Here is a 22,783-nt window from a genome sequence, read left to right on the forward strand (position 1 = left end):
CCGAGACGGGGGAGACAACACCGATGGCAAGGAGGGAAAGGCGGTCAGCAAAAGAGGGCCCCTGGTAGAAGGGTGGAAGGAAAGGCAGACAGGATCATGCGGAGCAGGACAGTGGCGGTGCAGAAGCGGCTGGGGCACTGGGTCCCCCGTAGCAGGATGCCCCCAGGCCCCCAAGAGAGAATTATGGAGCGAAGCCTCGAAGGGAAGAAGCAGCTCCCGTCCACCAGAGCCCTGATGGAGAACCTCCTCAAATGATCCGTGGGGAAATGGGCAGCCGGAGCACCCATGCGTAGGATTCCCGCAGCCGTGGAAACAGCCCGGGCGAATGCAGCACTCGCCTCCGTAGGGCAGCGCGGTGGGGAAAGTAATTCCTCCGTGGGCGACGGCTCTAAGCTAAGCCGGCCGTCTCCCAGCCCAACCGGAGGAAGGAAAGGGCAAGCTCGGAATGGGGGAAGGTTGCCCGACGAGTGGGGAACCTGAGGCGCCTCCAGTGAAGACTGCGGGCGCGGGGACGGCGAAGAGCCATCCTTGGAAGACGCCGGGGATAAAGCCCCGTCTCCGGAGAAGATGAAACAAACAGTTGCCGAACCTCTGGAGAAGAGGGGGCGTCCGAAGACGAATCAACGATCCGACGCCGGCACGGTGCTGTAGAGTCCGCCACCGGCGTCAATTCAACGTCGACCTGCGCCGAAGGGGACGCCGAAACGACCTCTGCCACGGCGCGCGCCACGGGAGAACGGTTCGGGTGGCCAAAGAACAGCGCCGAAAAGGCGTCGACTTGACCTCCGACGGCACGCCCCGGCCCCCCCAGGGCCAGCAGCCGCTGGCACCTGAGCGGCATCAGCTCGGCCTCGGACAAGGCCGCCACCAGCCCAGAGGACCGAGGGGGACTCGAGGACGAGCCTCGAGCCCCGGCAACCTCCCGCGACACCACTGGGACCCCCGTGGAGGTTTGCGGCGAGGCAGAGGTGCTGTGGCCTGAAGGAGGGAACCCCAGAGGGCCGCACCCTAACGGCACCAAATCTCCAGAATCTGGAGCCGAACCTGGCGGCGCCGGACCTGCCGCAGAAGTCCCGGCACATGGCAAGGGATTCGCAGACGTCCCAGGAAGAAGAGGAGAAGAAGGAGGAGCCAAAGAGGCCTGCAAGGCCGCCGCATAGGCCTCCATCTGGGCTCTGGTCGCCCCTGCGTCGGGGAACGGCGGGTAGGATGGCGACGTACGGGCCGCACAACCCGCGGAGAACCCACGCCCCCACAGGCCGGGGACCGGGCCTCGGGGACAATCTGCGACACTTACCAACAGGTGAGCGACGCCCTTGCGGCCTTGGAGAGGGACGATGTCAGAGACGGAAGCAGCGGTTCTTGAAGCCTTCCGCGGGGGACAGACGCGGCGACGACGCTGACCTGTTCATGCGGGCCGAGAGGAGTTTCATCCGGCGCTCCCGCCGGAACTTTGGCTTCATCTGCTGACAAGCCTCGCAGTCAGTGGAGTCGTGGTGCTCCCCCAAACACCACATACAGATGGGGTGAGGGTCAGTCGTTGACATATGGCATGCACAAGACGAGCACGTCTTGAAGCCCGAAGGCATTCGCACACTATTCACCAGAAAACGCAAAGCATAAAAAAGGCCAGGAACACGATCCGGATCCATGTTGCAGGCGGAAAAGAAGAAAACTGATGTCAGCGCACCGGGGTGGGTCTTATGTGACCTCGCTGACGTCACACCCGCGGAAGACGTCGGGGCGGAGTCGCGAGGTTCCGCCCCACGGCGCGCAAAGATGCTGGGCAATAAAGTTTTCCGGGTCCAGTCTTACGCCTGGGGATAATTCTACGTTAAGGAATCTGCGGCTAGTAGTCTCTATCAGATATGCCTCATCATCAAGTATGGTGCAATACACCCTAATCACTTCAATAATGGTAGATTCTGAACAGACAGAAAGAAGTAATGAATTTCAAATTTTTGCAACAGCAACTGAGAAGGGCACAATCGCCAAATGAAGATGTTCTGATGCCACAAATTTTTAGCAAAAAAATCACTTATTGGATCTTTCCCTAAGTTCCTATTACTGGCACATTCCAAGTGAGAAATAATTATTTGTTTACGTGTTATGTGTGTAAAGTCGTATTTCGTTTGAGAGAGGTTTTATGCCTTTCAAATTTTTCTGTTATTAGTCAGGAGACTAACTTCATAGCTGGTAGATTGCCCGGTGGACAGTCATTAAATTTTTAAAGACCCTTAGCTGTATAGGAACCCAATGAAGTTGACTCAAAACGGGGGACATATGTTCACGTTTGTAGATGCTGCAAGCTTAATGTGCTGCAGCGCTTTGATTAAGATGGAGATGGCTTAGTTTTCAGTGGGGCAGCCAAAAAGATGGCATTTCAATGGTTTATAGCATTTACCACTGCTATAAGATGGTATCTGTCCCAAAAAAGGGTATTGTAGATCGTCTTGAGCTAAAAGAAGCAAATGCTGGCAGTGTTATTTGCATGCAGACCAAATGTTAGCTTAGGGTAGAGATGAATGCCCAGATTGCGAACTGAGGTGGCAACAGGCAACTGCAGATTCATTACACTGAGCCAAGGCAGAGTATCAGATGTAACTCCTCTGTCGGGTAAATTCAAAAGGTCATTCTTGGAGAGGTTCAAGTTAAGACAGTTCTGAGACATCGACCAGCATAGCAAGTGTAAGGTATTTGGTAGGGAATGAGTAGTGGGGGAGCGTCTTGTTTTAACCTAAAGAACATCGGCACTTATTACTGTTATCTCAAGTTTTTGCAATGTTAGAATACCCACTGGTCCTAATGTACATGTCCTTGTCATCACATGTACACTTTGGTCTTGTAATTTCAAATATATTTGTGGACTAAATTGACAAAATCTACTATGTTAAGCGTATAGGCACCCTATGGCTGGGTACCAATGCACTATATCAAAAACCAGTAAAAGAAATGCACCCTCACGCTCTTTTAAAAGAAGAGGTGGATTCAAAGAAGAAAAAGTAAAAACTGTGGCAGCAAGATCTTCACTCACTTCAAAGGCACTTAACGCCTCCTTAGAGATGAAACATGGATGGAGAGAGGCAGAACTGATCTGTTTATATTTGTATAGAAAACAATCTTATGCACCTAGAGCTTACCGCATAGAAAACATCACAAACAATTCAACCTCAAATAGTGCCTATTCTTTAGAAGAAAACAGAACACTTACAATAATAATTAAAAATATGTAACTCTAAAAACTGCCAACTAAACACATATATGGCAATGCAAAATGTACATCAGATGCATATTTAGGTTTCCCTTTCCTTCATTCATTCCCAATGTGGAAAATGTCTTGTCTTGACGCACCAAGGTATGAATAAAGCAGGACAGTATTTGGCACATATATAAAATAAGTAGACAGAAACTCACTTTATCATTTTCCAGTAATGCTTGGCAAATAATTTCTTCACAGATATTAGCGGAAGGAGCCAAACAGTGCAATCTGTAGAAGAGTTCCACGCAGGTAATATGATGCTCCATGGTCTCCTTGTTCAGCTGATTCCAAAGTACCTGGGCCACACGCTACGAGAAAAAGCACGTCAAATGACCCAGTTTGCCATTTGTAAACACAATAGGTATATTAATTTAAGCAAAATGTGTTTTTAATTAATTTGACATTTGAATAATGAGACATTTTGTATACATTTGGGAATGAGTTCTATTGCTATTAATACAAAAACCTTTTCAAAAGCAAGTTTTGTAAAGACATACAAATGTTGGCCTGAATGGCACTTATATATCAGCTCATGGGCAAGGAGCTTGAGGTGTTTCAGACTCCAGCTCCAAGTGTCTTGTACACCAAAGGAAGTTGCAAACAACATAGAGACACAATCTTGGAGGGATACATTGCACTTAAAACATAGGATATCAGCTCATACTTGATCAAATGTTAAGGCACAATTCTCAACCAGTCGATCACCTGACCTCACTGCTCAATAAATGATGGCCTGCCACATCTGTTGTAAGCCCAAACTGTAACTTATTTGTACCCAAACTGCCATCACTAATTTCAAATTCTCAAGACCTTGTACCAACATGATACCCTATTCCTGCTAAATATGCCACCACCTGTCTAAACTGCCCTTCCTTGATACCTATAGGTATATTATTACCACTGTAACCAAAATGTCACTCAATTGTGTTCAAGGGTTCCTTTTACCCTAAAATGTCACTATGCAAAAAATGCACTGGTTTAGGTGCAACACTGCTGTTTTTAACCCAGATGTGTATCCTTTGTGATGTACATATCACTTTGTTGCAAAGGCTCTCTTGTTGAACCCAACAAGGTCTTCCAATTTATTTTGCTAACCACAAGCATGGTGCTGTTTTTCAATTATTCTCCTATTTCAACAAAGGATGATGTAAGAAGTAAAAATGGAGAGCGGAGATGAGTGACATGCATCATGTTCAAGGCTTTCTTCATGCTGCCAGTCATGACATCTGCCACTATTCTTACCTATCCACGATATGTTCTGGAGAAAAGCCATGCCAGAGTAGGGAGTGTCTGTCAGGGGTGTGGAAATGTTGGGTAAGATGTTTGATAGCCAAAAGGCTTAGTGATGTCCAAAGCCCATTCTCACTCTGGCAGGTACGCCATCTGTACCCCTATTACTCTCCACCCCAATTAAGGTCTGAAGGATAGACATGGCAAGACAAGTCCTTCAGACATGGCAGAATTTTGGGTCTATGCTAGAATCTTATCTTAATTCACTGTGACACAGTCCCCATACGCTGAGTAATTAAACAAACTCCTCCGTAATAATGTTAAAATATTCGTTCCTCCACCTCATTTTTTGTTGAAATGATTTATAGCCCAGAAAGTGGAGGGTTATTTGGACAAACCCCTAGTTCATAGATACTGTTAAGTTGGGCAACGACTCTGATATGACAGAAGCAGCGTCAGATTTGTAACGCGGGCACTCGGGCAATGCCAGAGGGGCCGGTATCCGAGAACCTGATGTGGGCTGCTTTTTTGAGCATCCTGGGGGGGGGGGGGGGGGGGGGGGGGCAGGGTCTGTGTTCGATGCCACCAGTGGCCCAGAGGGGGCCTGAGTGGCCTTTCTGGAGACATATGGGCGTCCATTACCTCCCTCTTATCAATGGCAGACGTGTCACAATGCATGCATATTGAGCAGGGGGGGCCTGAGCAGAAGTGGCCTCACTTGTTTTCAGGTGTGATTCATCAGTATAGTCTAATCCGTGTGTTTTTTTAAACCCCCCCACCCCCTTCCCATTTTTAGGTCTCGCCTGCGTGGGCTGCGCACATGCGCAGTTTCACTGGCGAGATTTAATGATTTAGAGGGAATTCTGTAAAGGGCTTCAAGCCCCGCCCCTCTTTCCCATTGGCCGACGTCACAGTTTATGCTAAACGGTGGCCAGCCACTGGGAAAGAGCACTGCGTGACAGACTTTTCCACTTTTTGGCCTGACCACTTGGATGGGCTCGTCCGCTTTCCGGCTGAAGTAAAAGCTTTCTTATCTTTATGGGGCCATGTGTTTCAAAACACATGGCCCCATAAAGACAAGAGATCGGCTGAAGCGCGTTCCTTCTTTCACTTTCGCGCTTGCTTTACGCCGTACCAGTTTACGTCACCAGCTGCCTGTAGCATGGGGTCACGGGGAGGACAGGGCTGAGGCAGTAGCCTCTTTCACTTTTGCAGCCTCGCGTCTGTTGGGGAACACGCTCTGACACCTTGTTATTACAGTGCTTTGGAGGGGGTGAGAGGGCGGACTGAAACCACTTCTGCGGCTGGAAAGGGTGGCAGCACTGGAGCACGCCTGCTCTGGGGACTTTGGCTCCGCCCTTCCCCTGACACACGCCTGGTAAGACTGTGTGGGGTGGAGTGGAGCCTGTGAGCCAGAGCCCGGGAAAACTAGAGGCCTAGCGACTGGCGCCCATCGGGGACCCGGTGGAAGAGCAGCAGCGGGGCTTACCAGACTGTTCTCGCTGCTCCTTCCGACATCATATACACCGAAAGCAGGCTCAGAGCGGGTGAGCATGCGGGCCTCCTGTGTAGTACAGGCCTGATGAGACCGTGGTTGGTCTCTGGGCGTGCAGTGTTCCGCTACAGGAAAGCTTTTAGCCTATTCTCGATGACCGATTTGAAGTACTTTTGATTAAATTCGTTCTCAACCTAAAATAAGACTTGCAGTCTTCCATTTGAAGAAATTACACTGAGCAGCGATTTAAGATTTTTAAGTAGGCGGTTTTACCTTGCAGTTGTTTGCAGCCTACTGCCTCAGATTAGTGTTTCCAACGCTGTGTTCTCCGAAGCATCTAAAAAAAATACTCCATTTTTTTCTGCAGAAAATGTTCAGCTGTGTAGTAGGACGTACGTTGGTATTTTCATATTATTTCTTAACCTTGTTTGCAAGCGCTTTTCTCAAGCGCAGAGATCACTAGTTCCGTCTGACGTCGTTGCCTTGCTAGAAGGGACAGCGCGATACATGATACACTGTTCCTCCACAAGGTTCACCAGGAAGATCTTTTTGTTTTGTTTTATGTGATCTGCCTTATCGTGGCATAGTTTTCACTTGTCGTTTGCTGATAAAAATCCTTATTACAAATCAGCCTACCTGGGCAACGGAACAACTCTGAAAGTCCAACACATATACACTTATGGCATGGCTAGTATCGGTTTTTCTTTGTAAACATTCTTCTTTGAGAATCGACTACCGAAGGTCTGAACTAACACACTGTGGCAGTGTTTTTTTCTGCATGTCGGCAAAGGACAAAATACAGCAAATCCTCCAGCAGTGCGCAAAGAGACCAGGGGCCATATGTAGGTGATATCTATATACCGATTCTTAAATACCGAATTTTACAGATTCGGAATTAAGAATCGGTAAATAAAATGTAGGTAAAAAAATCGGTAAATTTTACCGATTCGGTAATATTCGTTATTACCGATTCGGTATTTACCGAATCGGTAATAAGGAATACCTTCCTAGTCATTCCTATAGGCCCATAGGAATGAATGGGAAGACATTCACTATTACCGATTCGGTAATATTCAAGGGTGGCAGGGTGTCACATTGACACCCTATCGCACCCCTGAATCGTGCATGTGTGCACATGTGGCGCACATACATGCATGTATGTCTGCCACATGGCATTTCTAGAAAAGCACACAATTGCTTTTTAAAAGGTATTCGGTATTTACCACCAACCTGTAGTTGGTGGTAAATAACGAATCCTTAAAACAAAAGTGCACTCGCTTGAGTGCTCCCTACATAGGATTTAAGGATTCGGTATTTACCGATTCGGTATTTTACCGATTCCTTAAAATAACGAATCTGTAAATTACCGAATCCTTAAATCCAGCCTCCTACATCTCAATTGCCTAAATACCGGTCGGTAACGGGAAATTTACCGATTTTCGGCCGTTACCGACCGGTATTTAGGTACCTACATATGGCCCAAAGTGTCCTAAAACGGCTTCCTTCGCACTGCGCCCCCAGACTTGTCCACCGACCTCTTCCCACTGCCACAAATCCACAGCATGCCACCCGCAGCCAAGTCCACCTCTCACCAGCACTACAAACCCCCCAGAAAACAGGCACGGCACGAACGCAACAGGATGCAGAAAACAGCTTTTGCCAGCTGTGTTGCTCCTTCGATGTGCATTGTGCGGGCCTTTGTCTTCGAGTGCTGCACTCAGGCCTGGAAAGCGCCTGACGGAAGATGAGGCGCAGGGCAGATGCGGGCGCTGTAATCATGGCACAGAGCGGAGGCGCTTCGGTGAGAAATGGCGGGTCACTTCACTGCCTGCAGACGGTCACCCCGCTCAAGCCACACCTCTGTCCTCTCACGTTGTCCACACCTTTCTCTTTGACCCCTAGCAGCAGGGCTTTAAGTGGGGTGAAAAAAACGGAGGGGTCTCTCAAAGGGGCGTGGCTAATGTAATTAACGGCGTGTCTTAAAAACACACAAGTTAACAATCTGCGTTTACCATAGTGTGCCCTCCGACTTGTATTTTGCTGTTTGTCATTGCATCCAGATATACGATACAACAAGTAACATCATACCTGCAACAAGTCAGGACTATTGGCTTTGTCAATGGTTGTTCGTTGTATAAGATAAATAAGCAGCAACTATGGCGTGTATATAATATTGAACAAGCATTAAAAATGCAACAGGTTTCGCCTTTCATTACGTTAAAGCCATTTGCTTTGCTATGCAATACCATTAGCAAAGCAAATGGCTTAAACTTAATTAAAGGCGAGACCTATTGCATTTTCAGTGCTTGTTTAATAAAATGACGCAGTGGTTAGCAGAAAGGTAATATGCAAATGTAGGCCACTTTTTTTTTTAGCGTGCCCGGGACGATTTTTAATCCCAATCCGACCCTGGACAGAAGGCTCGTGTGTCCCAGTGACAAGCAAGGGCAAGGAGCGGAGATGAACAATGAACAGCACAGATCAGATAAGCATTAAACGTTATACTCAAGGGGGTGGGGTCTAAGGTAAGAGGCATATTGAATTTGGCCGAAGAATATTTTTGGGAGGCAAATAAATGTTTTATTGCATCACAAATGATGCGAGATGTTGGGGTTGGAATTACGATATTTTGGGTTCAACAGAGTTTCGGGATCAACTCAGACAAGAACTTTCTGTCCAATAAAGGAATTTTTTAACTCACTCGAGAAAACAGTCTTTCACAAAGAAATGCCTTCTGCACTGAGTCTGAAAGTGCTGCTGAGGAAGATGACATCGACCAACCGATATGAAACTGGTCCTGGTCACTAGTTGACCGGAAATAGTTACATATGATGGACGACGTGCTGTCACAAGAAAAGGTAGGACGTGGATTGCAAGCACATACTTAATAGACGTATCCTTCGATAGATTTAAACAGCAGTTCGTAAGCAATTCCGAAGTGGCTTCTGCCTTTTGGTTTTTACAGTATTGTAGGAAGTTTTGTATTGCTGGATTGTATTTTTTGTTTTAAAGTTAACATATTCTAAAATAACTTATTTCATTACACGGGTCTTGAAGATTTATAAACGGCAAATAATGTGAGGGCCCGGGGACAGCAACAGGAATATATGCAGCATATTCTGTGCACTGAAACTGAAAAAAAGTAACACACTATCTATAGTGTCTATCAGATGTAGGGCCCAGCAATGCTTTCACAGCGCCCGGACACCAACGGCTTGTGTCAAGGGCGCTCTAAAATCATTAAGAAACCCACGGTATAGCAACTCTTCAGTAATTTTCAAGCGCATATAGTGGAGCTGCGTGGAGTGGCGAAGAGTGGCGTAGAAGGTAGTGCCGTAGAGGGGGTGTTGTGGATTAGAGTGGACTATCATTCATTAGAGTTGAGTGTCATGGAGTGTTGTGGAGGGGGGCAGAATGGAAGGGTGCAGAATGGAAGGGTGCAGCGTGGAGCGTCACAGAGTCGAGGGGTGTGAGTGGAGTAAAGGGTCATAGTGCGTTGTGGCTCTAAGTGCAGTAGAGTGGAGGGCCGTAGAGTAGCGTAGCATGGAATGGAGTACAGTGTAGTAGATTGGGGTAAAGTGACATGGAGTGGAATGACGGTGTTGTGGAGTGGAGTCATAGAATGTTGTGGAGTGGCGTTAATTGTAGAGTTGTAGAGTGGAGGGTCGTAGAGGGGAGCGGCGCAGAGTGCAGTGGCGCAGAGGTGAAGTATCAGAGTGGAGTGGCGTAAAGTGGCGCAGAGTGTTGTGGATGGTCGTTGAGTAGATTGGCATAGAATGGCCTAGAGTGGAGTGGTTTAGAGTGGAGTAGGGTGTCGTAAAGTAGAGTGAAATCGAGTAGAGTGTCATAGAGTGCAGTATAGTGGAATGGAGTGTTGTAGAGTGGAGTGTCGTATAATGGAGTAGAGTGACCTGGAGTGGCATGGAGAGGAGTGGCATAGAGTGTCGTGGAGTGGATTATCATAGAGTGGCGTGTGAGAGTGTCGTGTCGTAGAGTGGAGGGGCGTAGCATACAGTAGAGGGGCGTAGAGTGCCACAGAGTGGAGTGGCATTGAGTAGCGTGGATTGGTGCAGAAATGAGTAGTGTTAGGATGGAATGACACAGTGTGGGGCATAAAGTGGAGTAGCATAAAGTGGAGTACAGCAAAGTCAAGTACTGTAGAGTAGAGTGGAGTGGCATAGCGTGAAGTGGCATAGAGTGGAGTAAAGTAACACAGTGTTGTGGAGCGTTGTGGAGTGCCATAGAATGTCGTAGAGTAGTATAGTGTGTGGTACAGTGGTGTGGAGTGTCGTAGATTTATTTTTATTTTTTATACATTTTATTAAAGCACAAAAATACCATACAGCGAATAATACAGTCACATACATCGTCAATAGTGAGTTGCATCAGTGTAAGATTCAGCGATCCCTGCTGCAATTTTTTTCCCTATTTATTCAAACAACACCCTCCTCCCTCCTCCCCTCTACCCTATTCCAACCTTATATGAAAAGTGCATATACAGATATTACAGCTAAGCATCATAAAGACAGCAGCGCAGAGCCATATCATAACAGTTTGTCCAATATTTCTCATATTATGTGAAACCCATTGTAGCGTATATCTAAACCATATCAGGGTGTGCCAGCAGGTAGACAGTAAATGGAGCCCAAAAATCAATAGGCCTAGAGGCCTCCGGTAACTCCTCTGCATTCATGTTCAATTGTTCCTTACAATATACAAGATCACAAACCCATTTTCTCATTGTTGGTACAGCTTTGGAATTCCAGTACATTGCGACTAAACGTTTAGCCATAAGTGTAGCTATTGCCACAGTCCGTCTATTGCATGGCTTGATTTTATTCAACAGGCCTAACAGGCACACTTCCGGTTCACAAGCAATACTGTCAGATGTCATTTCAGATATTGCTCCTACAACCCCACTCCAAAATTTGCATATGGCAGGACATGACCATGCCAAGTGCAAGAAGTCCGCACCATCCTGACGGCATCGAATACATTTTGCATCTTCACACAGACCAAATTTAAACAACCTAACAGGCGTAGAATATATCTGATGTATATATTTAAAATGAATAATTAGCAGATTGCAATTGGCAGTTAGACGTCCTGTCAATTTAAAGCACATTTCCCAATTTTTATAAGATATGGGGTTCTCTAAAACAGCATTCCATTTGTCCAATGCCGGGGAATCGTCCCATTCATTTTCACGTTGAGATGCAGAATATATTCTGGTTATCAATCCCCTACCTTCCCCACCCCTCAAAACAGTCTGCAATGCCCTCAGCATTTGCGGTTCCTTTGGAAAATTAGGCCACAGAGCGCACCCCGCCGCCCGCAATCTAGCATATATAAACCCGTGCATGAGTGTATACTGTTGCCCAGCTTGAAACTCTGCCATCGTTAGGAAAGTTACGTTCCGATACGTATCCCCCCATTTTGTAATCCCAGCCTTTTGAAGAATATTAAGAGCCCCTCGTTCCTGCACCACTGATATCCCCGGATGCGCCTCAATTGGCATATCTGGTGCATAGATGTACTTTCTGTCTGCTCGTTTGGTTAGGGCATTCCATACCCATTCAGTGCAATCAACTGGGTTAATTTCCCGACCACTACCGCTATTACTTGTATGAAGAATTCTAGCTGGCAAAGGAATTGGATGCACAACATCAGCCTCCACCTCCAAATGTGCTATGTATTTCTGCGGAAACAGCCAGTAATGCACGAACTGCGCCTGGGCACATAGGTAATATAAACCTATATCTGCGCCTCATAGCCATCTCTTTCGAAGGGTAATGCCAACGTGCTCTAGATGCACCTTGGCTGCTTACCAGCCCAAATTAGTGACAATAAGCAAGTTTGTAATGTTTGAAAAAAGGCGATATTTAGCTTAATTGGTACATTGATAAAAAGATACAGCAACTTGGGAAGCACGGTCATTTTTACAACAGCGATTCTATCTGCAAGTGACAATGGCAGACGCTGCCAACTTGAGATTTGTTTAGTAATTGCATTGACGGCCCGCCCATAATTCATATTTAACACAAGTTCCGGGTCTTTATGCACCCATACCCCCAAATATTTTACCGGGCAGCCAACCAGGCTCATGGGTAATCTGACACCACCCTTCGAGTACAGTCAGTCAATGTAAAGATTGTGGACTTCGCCCAGTTTATCCCCAGCCCAGATTGCCTTTCAAATATAACGTATTCCCGCAGCAAGGGGGAAAGTTGTGTGTCTGGATCTCTTATATAGAATACCGTGTCATCAGAGTATAGCGAGACGATTAATGGGCGCTGCTGGAACCCCAGTGCGGCCTCCGAGTGCTTCTGCCTTATCTTGCATGCCAACGGCTCCAATGCAAGGGAAAAAAGCATCGGGGACAATGGGCAGCCATGCCGCGTGCCCCTACAAATTGCAAAGCAGTCTGATACCCATCCATTCACTCGCACCCATGCTACTGGGTTGGGGTATATTATCTGTATCCATTTTACGAAAAAAGGCGGCATGCCCATGTGTCGCAGAACTACAAACATATAACCCCATTGGAACAAATCAAATGCTTTTGCTGCGTCAAGGAGCACAGCAACCGCCTGAGTCTCTGGATCCAAATGATGTAATACTGCGAATATTGTGCGGAGATTAAGCACCGTAGATCGCTTAGAAACAAACCCCGATTGGTCCGGAAGAACTAACTTAGGGACCAAAGGCTTGAGCCTAGCTGCTATTTATTTATTTATTTTATTTGTTGGTTTGTATAGCGCTAGAATCGACTCCAATGGAGTATCTCTGCGCTTTTCAGGAACCGGTACGGCAAGAATAAGAGGAAAGAGGAGCTAGATCTCATTCCTAAACAGCACAGTTTTTAGGAGTTTCCTGTATGTAAGGTGTTCTTTACACTGTCTCAATGATAACGAGAGTTTATTCCACAATGTGGGGCCTGTAATTGATAATGCTTTGTTCCCGTGTCTGGCTTTTTTTGCACGTGGGATCACCAAGAGGAGATTGTTGCTAGATCTCAATGATCGAAGTGGAGTGTAAGGAACACATTTGTTTTGAAGATAAACAGGTCCTTGTCCATTTATACATTTGTGGATCAGGCAACATATCTTGAATTTTATTCTCTGACGGATCGAAAGCCCGTGTAATTGATCCAGGAGAGGTTTAGAAGCAGTTCTAGGGGGAACATTAAGAACCAGACAAGCTGTCGTGTTCTGAATGACCTGGAGCTTAGCCAATACAGCTTCATTGGCAGAGAGCAGCAGGCCATTACAGTAATCAATCCTACTTAAAACCAGGGTCTGCACCAAGGTTCTCCTAACGGAATCCGGTAATAGGGGAAAAACTTTCCGTAACAAACTGATGGTATGGAAACAGATTCCTGAGGTATAATTAACATGTTGTTTGAAAAGCAGATCTTGATCCAAACGGATCCCAAGATTTTTCACAACCTGTTTAGGTTCGGGAACTGTTCCTAGATCTAGTGGCCACCAGTCAGGAGTCCATAACATTTTCGCTTCACCAAACAACATTAATTCCGTTTTACTGACATTACACTGGAGAAAGTTGGAAGACATCCAGTGTGCCACTGCTTTCATGCCAGTAGAAAAGGAACTTTTCACTTCAGCGGAGAGAGTCTTGAAAGGGAAGAGGAGCTGGGTGTCATCAGCATACGATACTGGAATAAAACCATATCTCCGCATCACTCTAGCCAGGGGCGCCACATATATGTTAAAGAGGGTTGGGCTTAAGCAAGAGCCCTGGGGCACCCCCTTAGAGATCTCAATCTCCGCTGAGCGGTGGGATTCCATAATGATTCTCTGAGAGCGATCCAAGAGAAAGCTTTTCAGCCATTCTATGGCTTTATCCTTGATGCCAGCGCTCGATAACCGTTCAATGAGAATGGCATGTGACACGGTATCGAACGCTGCTGATACATCTAAAAGCATCAAGATTACTGAAAAGCCTCTGTCCTGGTACATCTGTAAATCATCTGTAACAGACAGAAGAGTGGACTCCGTACTGTGTTTAGGCCTAAACCCTGACTGAGAATAGTCCAGAGCACCAGCAAGTTCGATGTAATTAGACAGGTGGTGATTGACATGTTTCTCAGCCAGTTTCCCTAGAAATGGTAATAAGGATATAGGCCTAAGGTTGGTTAGATCAGTCCATGGAATGGAGGTGTTTTTCCTAATGGGTCTAACCAGGGCTCGTTTCCAATCTCTTGGAACAGTGCCCGAACTAAGTGAGAGATTCACCAGTCTTTCAAATATAGGACAAAGCTGTTCACTCAGGACAGGTATAATCCTAGCTGGGATGTTATCATCAGGACTGCCACTTTTAATCTGCGATGTAAATAACAATGTTTCTTGTAGAGAAATAGGTGGAAAGGAGTTTAATGTGTGTTTTTCCTGCTTGGGTTCATCATCCATTTCAGGTAGCACCCTATCAATGGAAATTCCTCTGTTGGCACATATTATTTTGTCATAGATTAACTCTATTTTATTCGTAAAGAAACACGAGATTTCATCACATAGCTGTTTAGAACCTAATTCCGAAGATTCACATGCTACAGGTTTAGTAAAAGTTTGTAGGATATGATATAAAACCCTAGAAGAATTTCCTGCAGCTGTGATTTGTGAAGTGATGTAGGTTTTACGGGCAGTGCGAATGGCTTTATGGTAGGTGGATAGTGAGTCCCAATATTTAGTTTTTTCTTCTACCAAATGAGAGATTCTCCACCTCTTTTCTAGTTTCCTTGCATTGAGTTTTAATGTCCTTAAGTTGTCCGAGAACCAAATTTCCTGTTTCTTGGCCGGTCTGGGTTTAAATTGTTTCAGAGGGGCAATTTTGTCTATAGTTTCTTTAATGGCTCCATCAAATTTTGAGAGGGCAGTTTCAATACATATTTTAGGAGGGAAGGAAGGAAAAGTAAAATTTTTCTTAAAAGTGCTGTCGTTAACTTTATGCCATTGTCTACGTATCCTAGGTAATGGAGTTGGACGCGAGGAAGTATACTTCGGATGCTGAGTGCAAAATTCAACAAGGAAGTGATCAGTTCAATTAACCTGTTTAGCAGGTGGACAGGAGATCAATGAAAAATTAGATAGAATCAAGTCCAGGGTATGACCTGCCTGGTGTGTAGGCCCACAATTACGTTTCAACAGTCCTAGGGAGGCCAAGTCAAGCAATAAGGACTGTGCCTCGTTACAGTCCGACTTATCACTATGTACATTAAAATCCCCAACCAAAATGAAGTCGTTATCATTATCGACATATGGGGCAAGTAGCTCCATCAGTGAGCTTGAAAAATTGTTACAAGGTCCCGGAGGACGATATAGCAGGGCACCCTTTATAATTTCTTTGGGAGACAATTTCATTTGGAAAATTAATAATTCAAGTTCAGGAGTACTTCATTCTTCTAGGACCCGAATGCTAATTTCCTGTTTGTACACAATAGCAATCCCACCGCCTATTTTCGTGGGGCGGTCAAGTCTTACAATTTTGTAATTGTTTGGAACTCCTAAAGTTATGGCAGGGGTAGAATATGGTTTTAGCCACGTTTCCGTAAGATAGCATATATCAGGTTGTTGAGAGGAGATCAAGTCCCACACTTCAGCGGTGTGTTTGGGTAGTGATCTAATATTACACAGGAAGCTTTTTAACTCGACATGAGTATGAGTGCTTCCGACAGCTGTTTTCGTTGTAGCAGGATCAGATGATTTCAGAAACTGACACCTGTTCGTGTCCCACGTTCGTGTGGTGCATTGAAACTGGCATTGTAGACACGAGAACGGCCCCTCTCTCTCGGAGTAATCACCACCCCTGCAACCCTTTAATACTCCTGGGTTCAATCCCCGCAATACCTGTGAATTATAGGTAAACCCCCTCTGAGGCGGTATTGGCGAATCGGGTACAGCAGTCCCCATGGCCCTTGCCCCGTCCTGTCGCGGACGGGCGCAGACGGGCAGGTCTTTGGCTTGTCTTCGGCGCCGTCAATGGCGCCCCCCTGCGTGCAACCGCTGCGCGCTAGGGCCGACGGGTGGCTAAATAGCCCCGTGAAGAGTGCTGCTAGAGCGCTAACCGCTCGACTGTCCCGGGGCTGCTGGGCGTGTCTCGCTCTTGTCTACCCCGCCCTCCGCTCAACGGTATTGGATACCGAGTCGGACCAGGGCGGGTAGGCTGTAACACTGAGCGAAAACACTGACACTGACCCCTAAAGCCCCTAACAGTACTGGGAAGTAGAAAATGCAATTCCTGTGCTTATTTCCACGTTTAGGCAGTCAATTCAAACAGAACACCATGCGTTAAAAGTAAACAGGTGAGAATTTAAATAGCGCCGTAAGTGAGTTTAAAATGTCGAGTCACATCCACAATATTAAAATGAGACCGTAAATTGTGCAGAGTGCTCCGCTCTAGCCAAGCATTACCTAGTTCCAAGCGGGGTCGGGAGACACTGCCACTGTCCACCCCTTACCGCGGAAAACCAGGCCTCCTCGCCGCCTAAATAGCCCTGTGAAGAGTGCTGCTAGAGCGCTAACCGCTCGACTATCCCGGGGCTGCTGGGCGTGTCTCGCTCTTGTCTACCCCGCCCTCCGCTCAACGGTATTGGATACCGAGTCGGACCAGGGCGGGTAGGCTGTAACACTGAGCGAAAACACTGACACTGACCCCTAAAGCCCCTAACAGTACTGGGAAGTAGAAAATGCAATTCCTGTGCTTATTTCCACGTTTAGGCAGTCAATTCAAACAGAACACCATGCGTTAAAAGTAAACAGGTGAGAATTTAAATAGCGCCGTAAGTGAGTTTAAAATGTCGAGTCACATCCACAATATTAAAATGAGACTGTAAATTGTGCAGAGTGCTCCGCTCTAGCCAAGCATTACCTAGTTCCAAGCGGGGTCGGGAGACACTGCCACTGTCCACCCCTTACCGCGGAAAAACAGGCCTCCTCGCCGCCTAAATAGCCCCGTGAAGAGTGCTGCTAGAGCGCTAACCGCTCGACTGTCCCGGGGCTGCTGGGCGTGTCTCGCTCTTGTCTACCCCGCCCGCCGCTCAACGGTATTGGATACCGAGTCGGACCAGGGCGGGTAGGCTGTAACACTGAGCGAAAACACTGACACTGACCCCTAAAGCCCCTAACAGTACTGGGAGGTAGAAAATGCAATTCCTGTGCTTATTTACACGTTTAGGCAGTCAATTCAAACAGAACACCATGCGTTAAAAGTAAACAGGTGAGAATTTAAATAGCGCCGTAAGTGAGTTTAAAATGTCGAGTCACATCCACAATATTAAAATGAGACTGTAAATTGTGCAGAGTGCTCCGCTCTAGCCAAGCATTACCTAGTTCCAAGCGGGGTCGGGAGACACTGCCACTGTCCACCCCTTACCGCTATCATTTTAGCAAGAATCTTAGTGTCTAAATTCATGAGGGAGAGCGGTCTGTAGGAGTCACACCTATTAACTACTTTCTCAGGTTTCAGGAGCGTAACTATCAAAGCTTCCCTAAGGGAAGGGGGGAGTACACCAGTCTCATATGCTTCTGCAAAGACTTTTAATAATTGTGGAGCAAGTTCATCTATATAGGCTTTATAGAACTCGCTGGGCAGGCCATCCAGCCCCACAGCTTTACAGGCAGGGAGAGACCTGATGGCATCTTTGACAACCTCCTCATCAAATGGTTGCACCAAATACTCTTGTTGCCCATCGGACAACCATCCCAGCGCTATATTCTCTAAATAGCTTCAGCTGTCTCTTGCCTGACCCCATATAGTTTAGAATAGAAGTCAATGAATATTTTATTAATTTCAGACGTGGAATATTTAACAACGTCATCCTCATCAAGAAGCTCAGTAATATGTTCCTGTCCCCTAGGGAATACCAATCTATGTGCCAGCGAGCGACAAGGGTCGTCCACCCTCCCCATAGTACCGTAACCTTGAACGCCGTGATTTAAGCTGTATCTCCTGATCTGCAGTCTGGTTGTGCTCAGAGACCAGCTCTCTAATCTGTGCCAACACAGCGGCTGTCGGACGTCGCTCATAATCCCGCTCTAGCATGCAAATTTTATCTGCTAGGTTTTTTATTCTTTTCCTTAGGTCTTTCAACACCAGCCTGCACCCCCATACACACTCCCCTTATAGTTACTTTAAATGCCTCCCATATCATGCCTGCACTGTCCTCTGAGCCCTCACTCTCCAAGAAGAAATTATGAAGTGCCAACCTAACTTCAGCTCTGAAAACTGTGTCCGTAAGAGAGGACGGCCGCAACTGCCATTGAAACGGAGGTCTAATGTAGGCCGGAATCCTAAGCTCGATAAGCACCGGTGAATGGTCCGACCATGTTCTCGCCAGGTGTTTTACCAAGACAGTCCAAGGGGCCGCCACCCGGGATATCAACCAATAACCAAGCAGTGACCACGATTCATGCACTGTAGAAACAAATGTACCCTCCCTCACCCCTGGACAAGAGAAAAACTGTTACCCAGGCCCTCATCACCAACAGACTCGACTACGGGAACGCCCTCTACTCTGGAACTACAAACAAGCTCCTGAGACAACTCCAACGCATCCAGAACGCCTCGGCCCGACTCATCCTCGACGTCCCCCGCCGCAGCCACATCACACTCCACCTGAGAGGCCTGCACTGGCTCCCCGTCAACAAAAAGATCACCTTCAAGCTCCTGATCCACGCACACAAAGCACTGCACAACACCGGACCCACCTACCTCAACAACCGACTCAGCTTCCACATCCCACCCAAAGCCTCCGCTCAGCCAACCTTGCCCTCGCCACAGTCCCTCGCATCCGAAAAACCACCGGCGGCGGCAGATCCTTCTCCTACCTCGCCGCCAAGACCTGGAACACTCTCCCCACCATCCTACGACAGACCCAGGACCTGCTGGCCTTCAGAAGACTCCTCAAGACCTGGCTCTTCGACCAGTAGCACCCCCCCCTCCCCAGCGCCTTGAGACCCTCTCGGGTATGTAGCGCGCTTTACAAATGCAGTGATTGATTGATTGGATCGCGTGATCTCCATACATCAATAAGGCCCTCTGCCTCCATCAGCTCAGTCAAAATCAGTGCTGCCTGCTTTCCACGCCCCTCCGAATTGGCAGAAAAGTCTAATCTGGGATCCAGGCACTCATTCAAATCACCACCCCATATGACTATTGATGTAGGGTAGGAGGAGATAGGAGGAGATACGTCTCCATACGTCATTAAAAAAGATGGAATCATCAATGTTAGGCCCATAAGTATTAACATACAGTACCTTCTTATCCCCCAACTTGACTAACATAAGTATTATCCTCCCCTGCTCATCCTGTTACGAGCTAATGAATGTATATGGGGTTCCTTTCTTAACTAAATTCTTCACACCTCTTGAGTATGAAGAGAATGAGGTAGCCACCGAGCCCCCGCCCAACGAGAGCCTACATGTAGTTCCGTGGTTTTAGTAAGGTCCTGGAGAAACGCAACCTGCACACCTTGCCTATTCAACCCACATACATTCCAGGTTATTATCTTTATTGTATCACCTGTACCAGATTAAAACACATTTTGTTATACATATATTGCTTATCACACACTACTGTACTGTAAACTGTTAACAACCCCTTTCTGCTGCAATCCTCAATATCTGCCCCAAGCCCCACTGCCCCCACCCCTCCACCCACTTCAGCACCCCCAACTTGCCAAATACAATGTAATCAGAACATAATGAACTACCCACCCCACCCAAGGACCCAAAAGAATAAATGGGGAATACCCATACGAGGGCACTAGAGTGCAGAACGCCCTCCCACTAGTAGGAGGGAGGTGGTCGACTGTGTTCATTATCCAACATGGCCACGTCCCATTTTGCTATACATGGTACACTGGCATCAAATCAAGTTCTCTCCTAGTTAACGTGCACTGTTGTGGAATCTTAGTCTCGTAGTCAATTCACGCAGGAGGCATGTTATTGCAGCAAAGGCTGCAGGTAAATCTAAATCAAACAATAGTGCAGAACACAGCCACATTCCAGATCGCCAGCTGGGGCCATGTGGCACCCCACCATACATTACCGTCCAACCATAGTTACCATCCTGAGGCCACTATTCTGTATCTGGGTTATCCGTTGTGTCTTGTCACTGTTTCTTTAGTCGTTTTGCGTGTTCCATTGCTGCTTTTGGATTCATGAAAATCTTAGACGCCCCCTTTGGACCAATCCTGAGCCTCGCTGGGTACAACATGGCGTATGGAATTTATTCAGCTTGGAGCAATTTTTTTGTGGGGATGAAGTCCCTCCTTAGGCAACCCCTCGACATAGAGTTCCATCTTTCTGACATTTGTAGACTCCGGAAGCCCTGTTATTCTTCCTCGACCTCGCTTACAAGTCTTCATTCTTGGATTGTATTAGGGCGAGCACTTTCTCCATGTTGAGAGATTTATCAGATACTGTTTGTACATCATCTTCATTGGTGGACACTCTTTGTTCGACCTCGCCCAATCTCATACCTTGTTTATCCAACTTTGCCGCCATGTGATCCATTCGCAAATTGAGGGCATCGATTATTCCATCTATCGACTGCAGGCTTTGTTGCATTACGAGGAGTGTGGATTCAAGATTAGGCACATTATCTGAAGGAACCTCAGCCTCTGAGTCTGAGGCCTGCTTGCCTTGTGTGCGCCCAGTTTTGCGCATTTCAAAGGTAAGGCAAGGCTGCGTTTTGTCCGGTTTTCCCATGATGCCAGGCCAAGCGCTCTAGTAACTATCAGCAAGCCCAGCTGCAATACTTCATGCCAATAGTTGTATCCCTCACCGCTCCAGCTGGCATCTATGTACCTCTCACAGCGCTCTTATCCACGGAGTATAGACTAATACAGGAGCTGATTACAGTTGAGATCAACCAATCCACAGAACTAGTGTTCGGGGAGGCACCCTATAGGCCTCCAAAACACAGCAATTCAGAGCAGAGCACTACACAGACTCCAGTCCAGCTCAGCACAGCGATCTCCAGCAATGGCCAGTTAACACACACTACACCTTGTAGTGCCCGCCGTCGTCACCCACTGTTTACTTCAATGCTCCACTCTGCGCCAATACTGCATCCATATATATCGTCCTCCAGCCAGTTATGGAGCTACACTCACCGTCGCCTCCTCGGATCCGGAGCAAAAACTTTCAGGCCTTTTCCAGTATCCCGGTACCACGAGGGGGCAGAGGTGGCCGGCTCAGCACAACACCGCCGACGTCGCTGAGCGGCGATGCCACTAAATGTCCGAGGCCACCGCGGCCTCACAGCAGAGTCACGGCTCAGAGAACCACTCCGGTAGTCACCGCAATATGCAATCGTGGCCTCCAGCGCTTGATTGGCACTCCAGCTGTTTTCTGCGCTCCAACTCTAACAATCAGCGCCGAGTTCAGCCAGGGTATCTCGGCTCGCCGCCACCTCTACGGGCCCCCAGCAGGGCCCTCCGATCTCTTCCAGAGCTGATACGCACCGCTGAGCTCAGAGAATTTTTACATTGCCAGACACCGGAGCGCCTCAGCAGTACATTGCCACTATCGGTATAGCACACCACCGCGGTTTAGCGAGGAGATTGGATGGATTATGCAGATGGCCGGAAGTGCTGCACTAATGCGCAGCCATCTTGCTGTGCGCCCTCTAGCGCCCGCCTAGTGTCGTAGAGTTGAGTTGCCTAGAGTTAAATGTCTTAGAGAAGAGTTACGCAGAATGGAATGGAGTAGAGTGTCACAGAGTGCAGTGTTGTGGAGGGGACTGGACTGGTGTAGAGTATTGTGGAGTCGAGTGTCATAGAGTGGCCCAGAGTGAAGTGGCATAGAGTGGCCTAGAGTAAAGTGGCACAGAGTGGCATGGAGTGGAGTGGTGTGACGTAGAGTGGAGAGGCATGGAGTAGAGTATCGTAGAATGGTATGGGGCTGGCGTGGCATAGAGTTTTGTGAAGTAGAGAATCGTGGCATAAAGTGGAAGGGCATAGAGTGTCATAGACTGGAGCAGTGTGTCATAAAGAGGAGTGACAAAGTGGAGAAGCGTAGAGTGGCATAGCATAGAGCTGAGTAAAGTGTCAGAGTGGAGTGATGGAGAGTGGAAGGGCGTAGAGTGGAGGGACGTAGCTAAAAGTGTCAGAGTGGAGTGCCATAGGGTGGAGTGGCATTCTGTAGAGTGGGGTAACATGTCATAGAGCAGAGTGGTGTAGAGGAGAGTAAAGTGGCGTGGAATGGAGTGGCAAAGAGTGTCACAGATGGTGGTGGGGTGGCATTGACTGTTTTGGAGTGGCGTAGAGTAGACTGCCATAGAGTGGAGTAGATTGTTGTAGATTGGAGTGGCCTAGAGTGAAGTGGCGCAGAGTGTAGTAGAGTGGAATGGAGTAGAGTGTCATACAGTGGAGTGTCGTAGAGTGGCCTAGAGTGAACTGGCATTGAGTGGCGTAGTGTATCACAGAGTGGCATAGAGTGGAGTATTGTAGGGTAGAATGGCATAGAGTGGAGTGGCATAGAGTGAACTAGAATGTTGTAGAGTGGATAGTAGAGGGGCGTAGAGTGGGGAGTAGAGGGGCGCAGAGGGGAGGGGTATTGAGTGTAGCAGAGTGGCGCAGATTGGCATAGTGTGCCAGTGGAGTGATATAGAGTGGAGGAGCATAGAGTGGAGGACCATAGAGTGGACGAGCGTAGAGTGGAGGAGTGTAGAGAGGAGTAGCGTGGAGTGCCATAGAGTGGAGTGCCTTAGAGTCAAGGGGGGAGGGAGCACACTGCCTCTCACCTCAGCACAGTTCTCCCCATTGCACCCTGGTAAAT

The 22,783-nt window shown here is 47.4% G+C and overlaps 1 protein-coding gene across 3 annotated transcripts in view; it reads right to left on the reverse strand.

Moving 5' to 3' along the window:
* The window catches only part of DOP1B (DOP1 leucine zipper like protein B), a 687,459-nt gene that overhangs the window by 299,902 nt on the left and 364,774 nt on the right, over positions 1-22,783 (reverse strand). For all 3 annotated transcript variants that reach the window (XM_085621292.1, XM_085621294.1, XM_085621293.1), the window contains one exon: positions 3,415-3,567. In XM_085621292.1, the coding sequence (XP_085477418.1) occupies positions 3,415-3,567 (153 nt within the window). The remainder of the gene's footprint in view (positions 1-3,414; positions 3,568-22,783) is intronic.

This window comes from Triturus cristatus, chromosome 8 (genome assembly GCF_964204655.1).
Source record: "Triturus cristatus chromosome 8, aTriCri1.1, whole genome shotgun sequence".
NCBI lineage: Eukaryota > Metazoa > Chordata > Amphibia > Caudata > Salamandridae > Triturus > Triturus cristatus.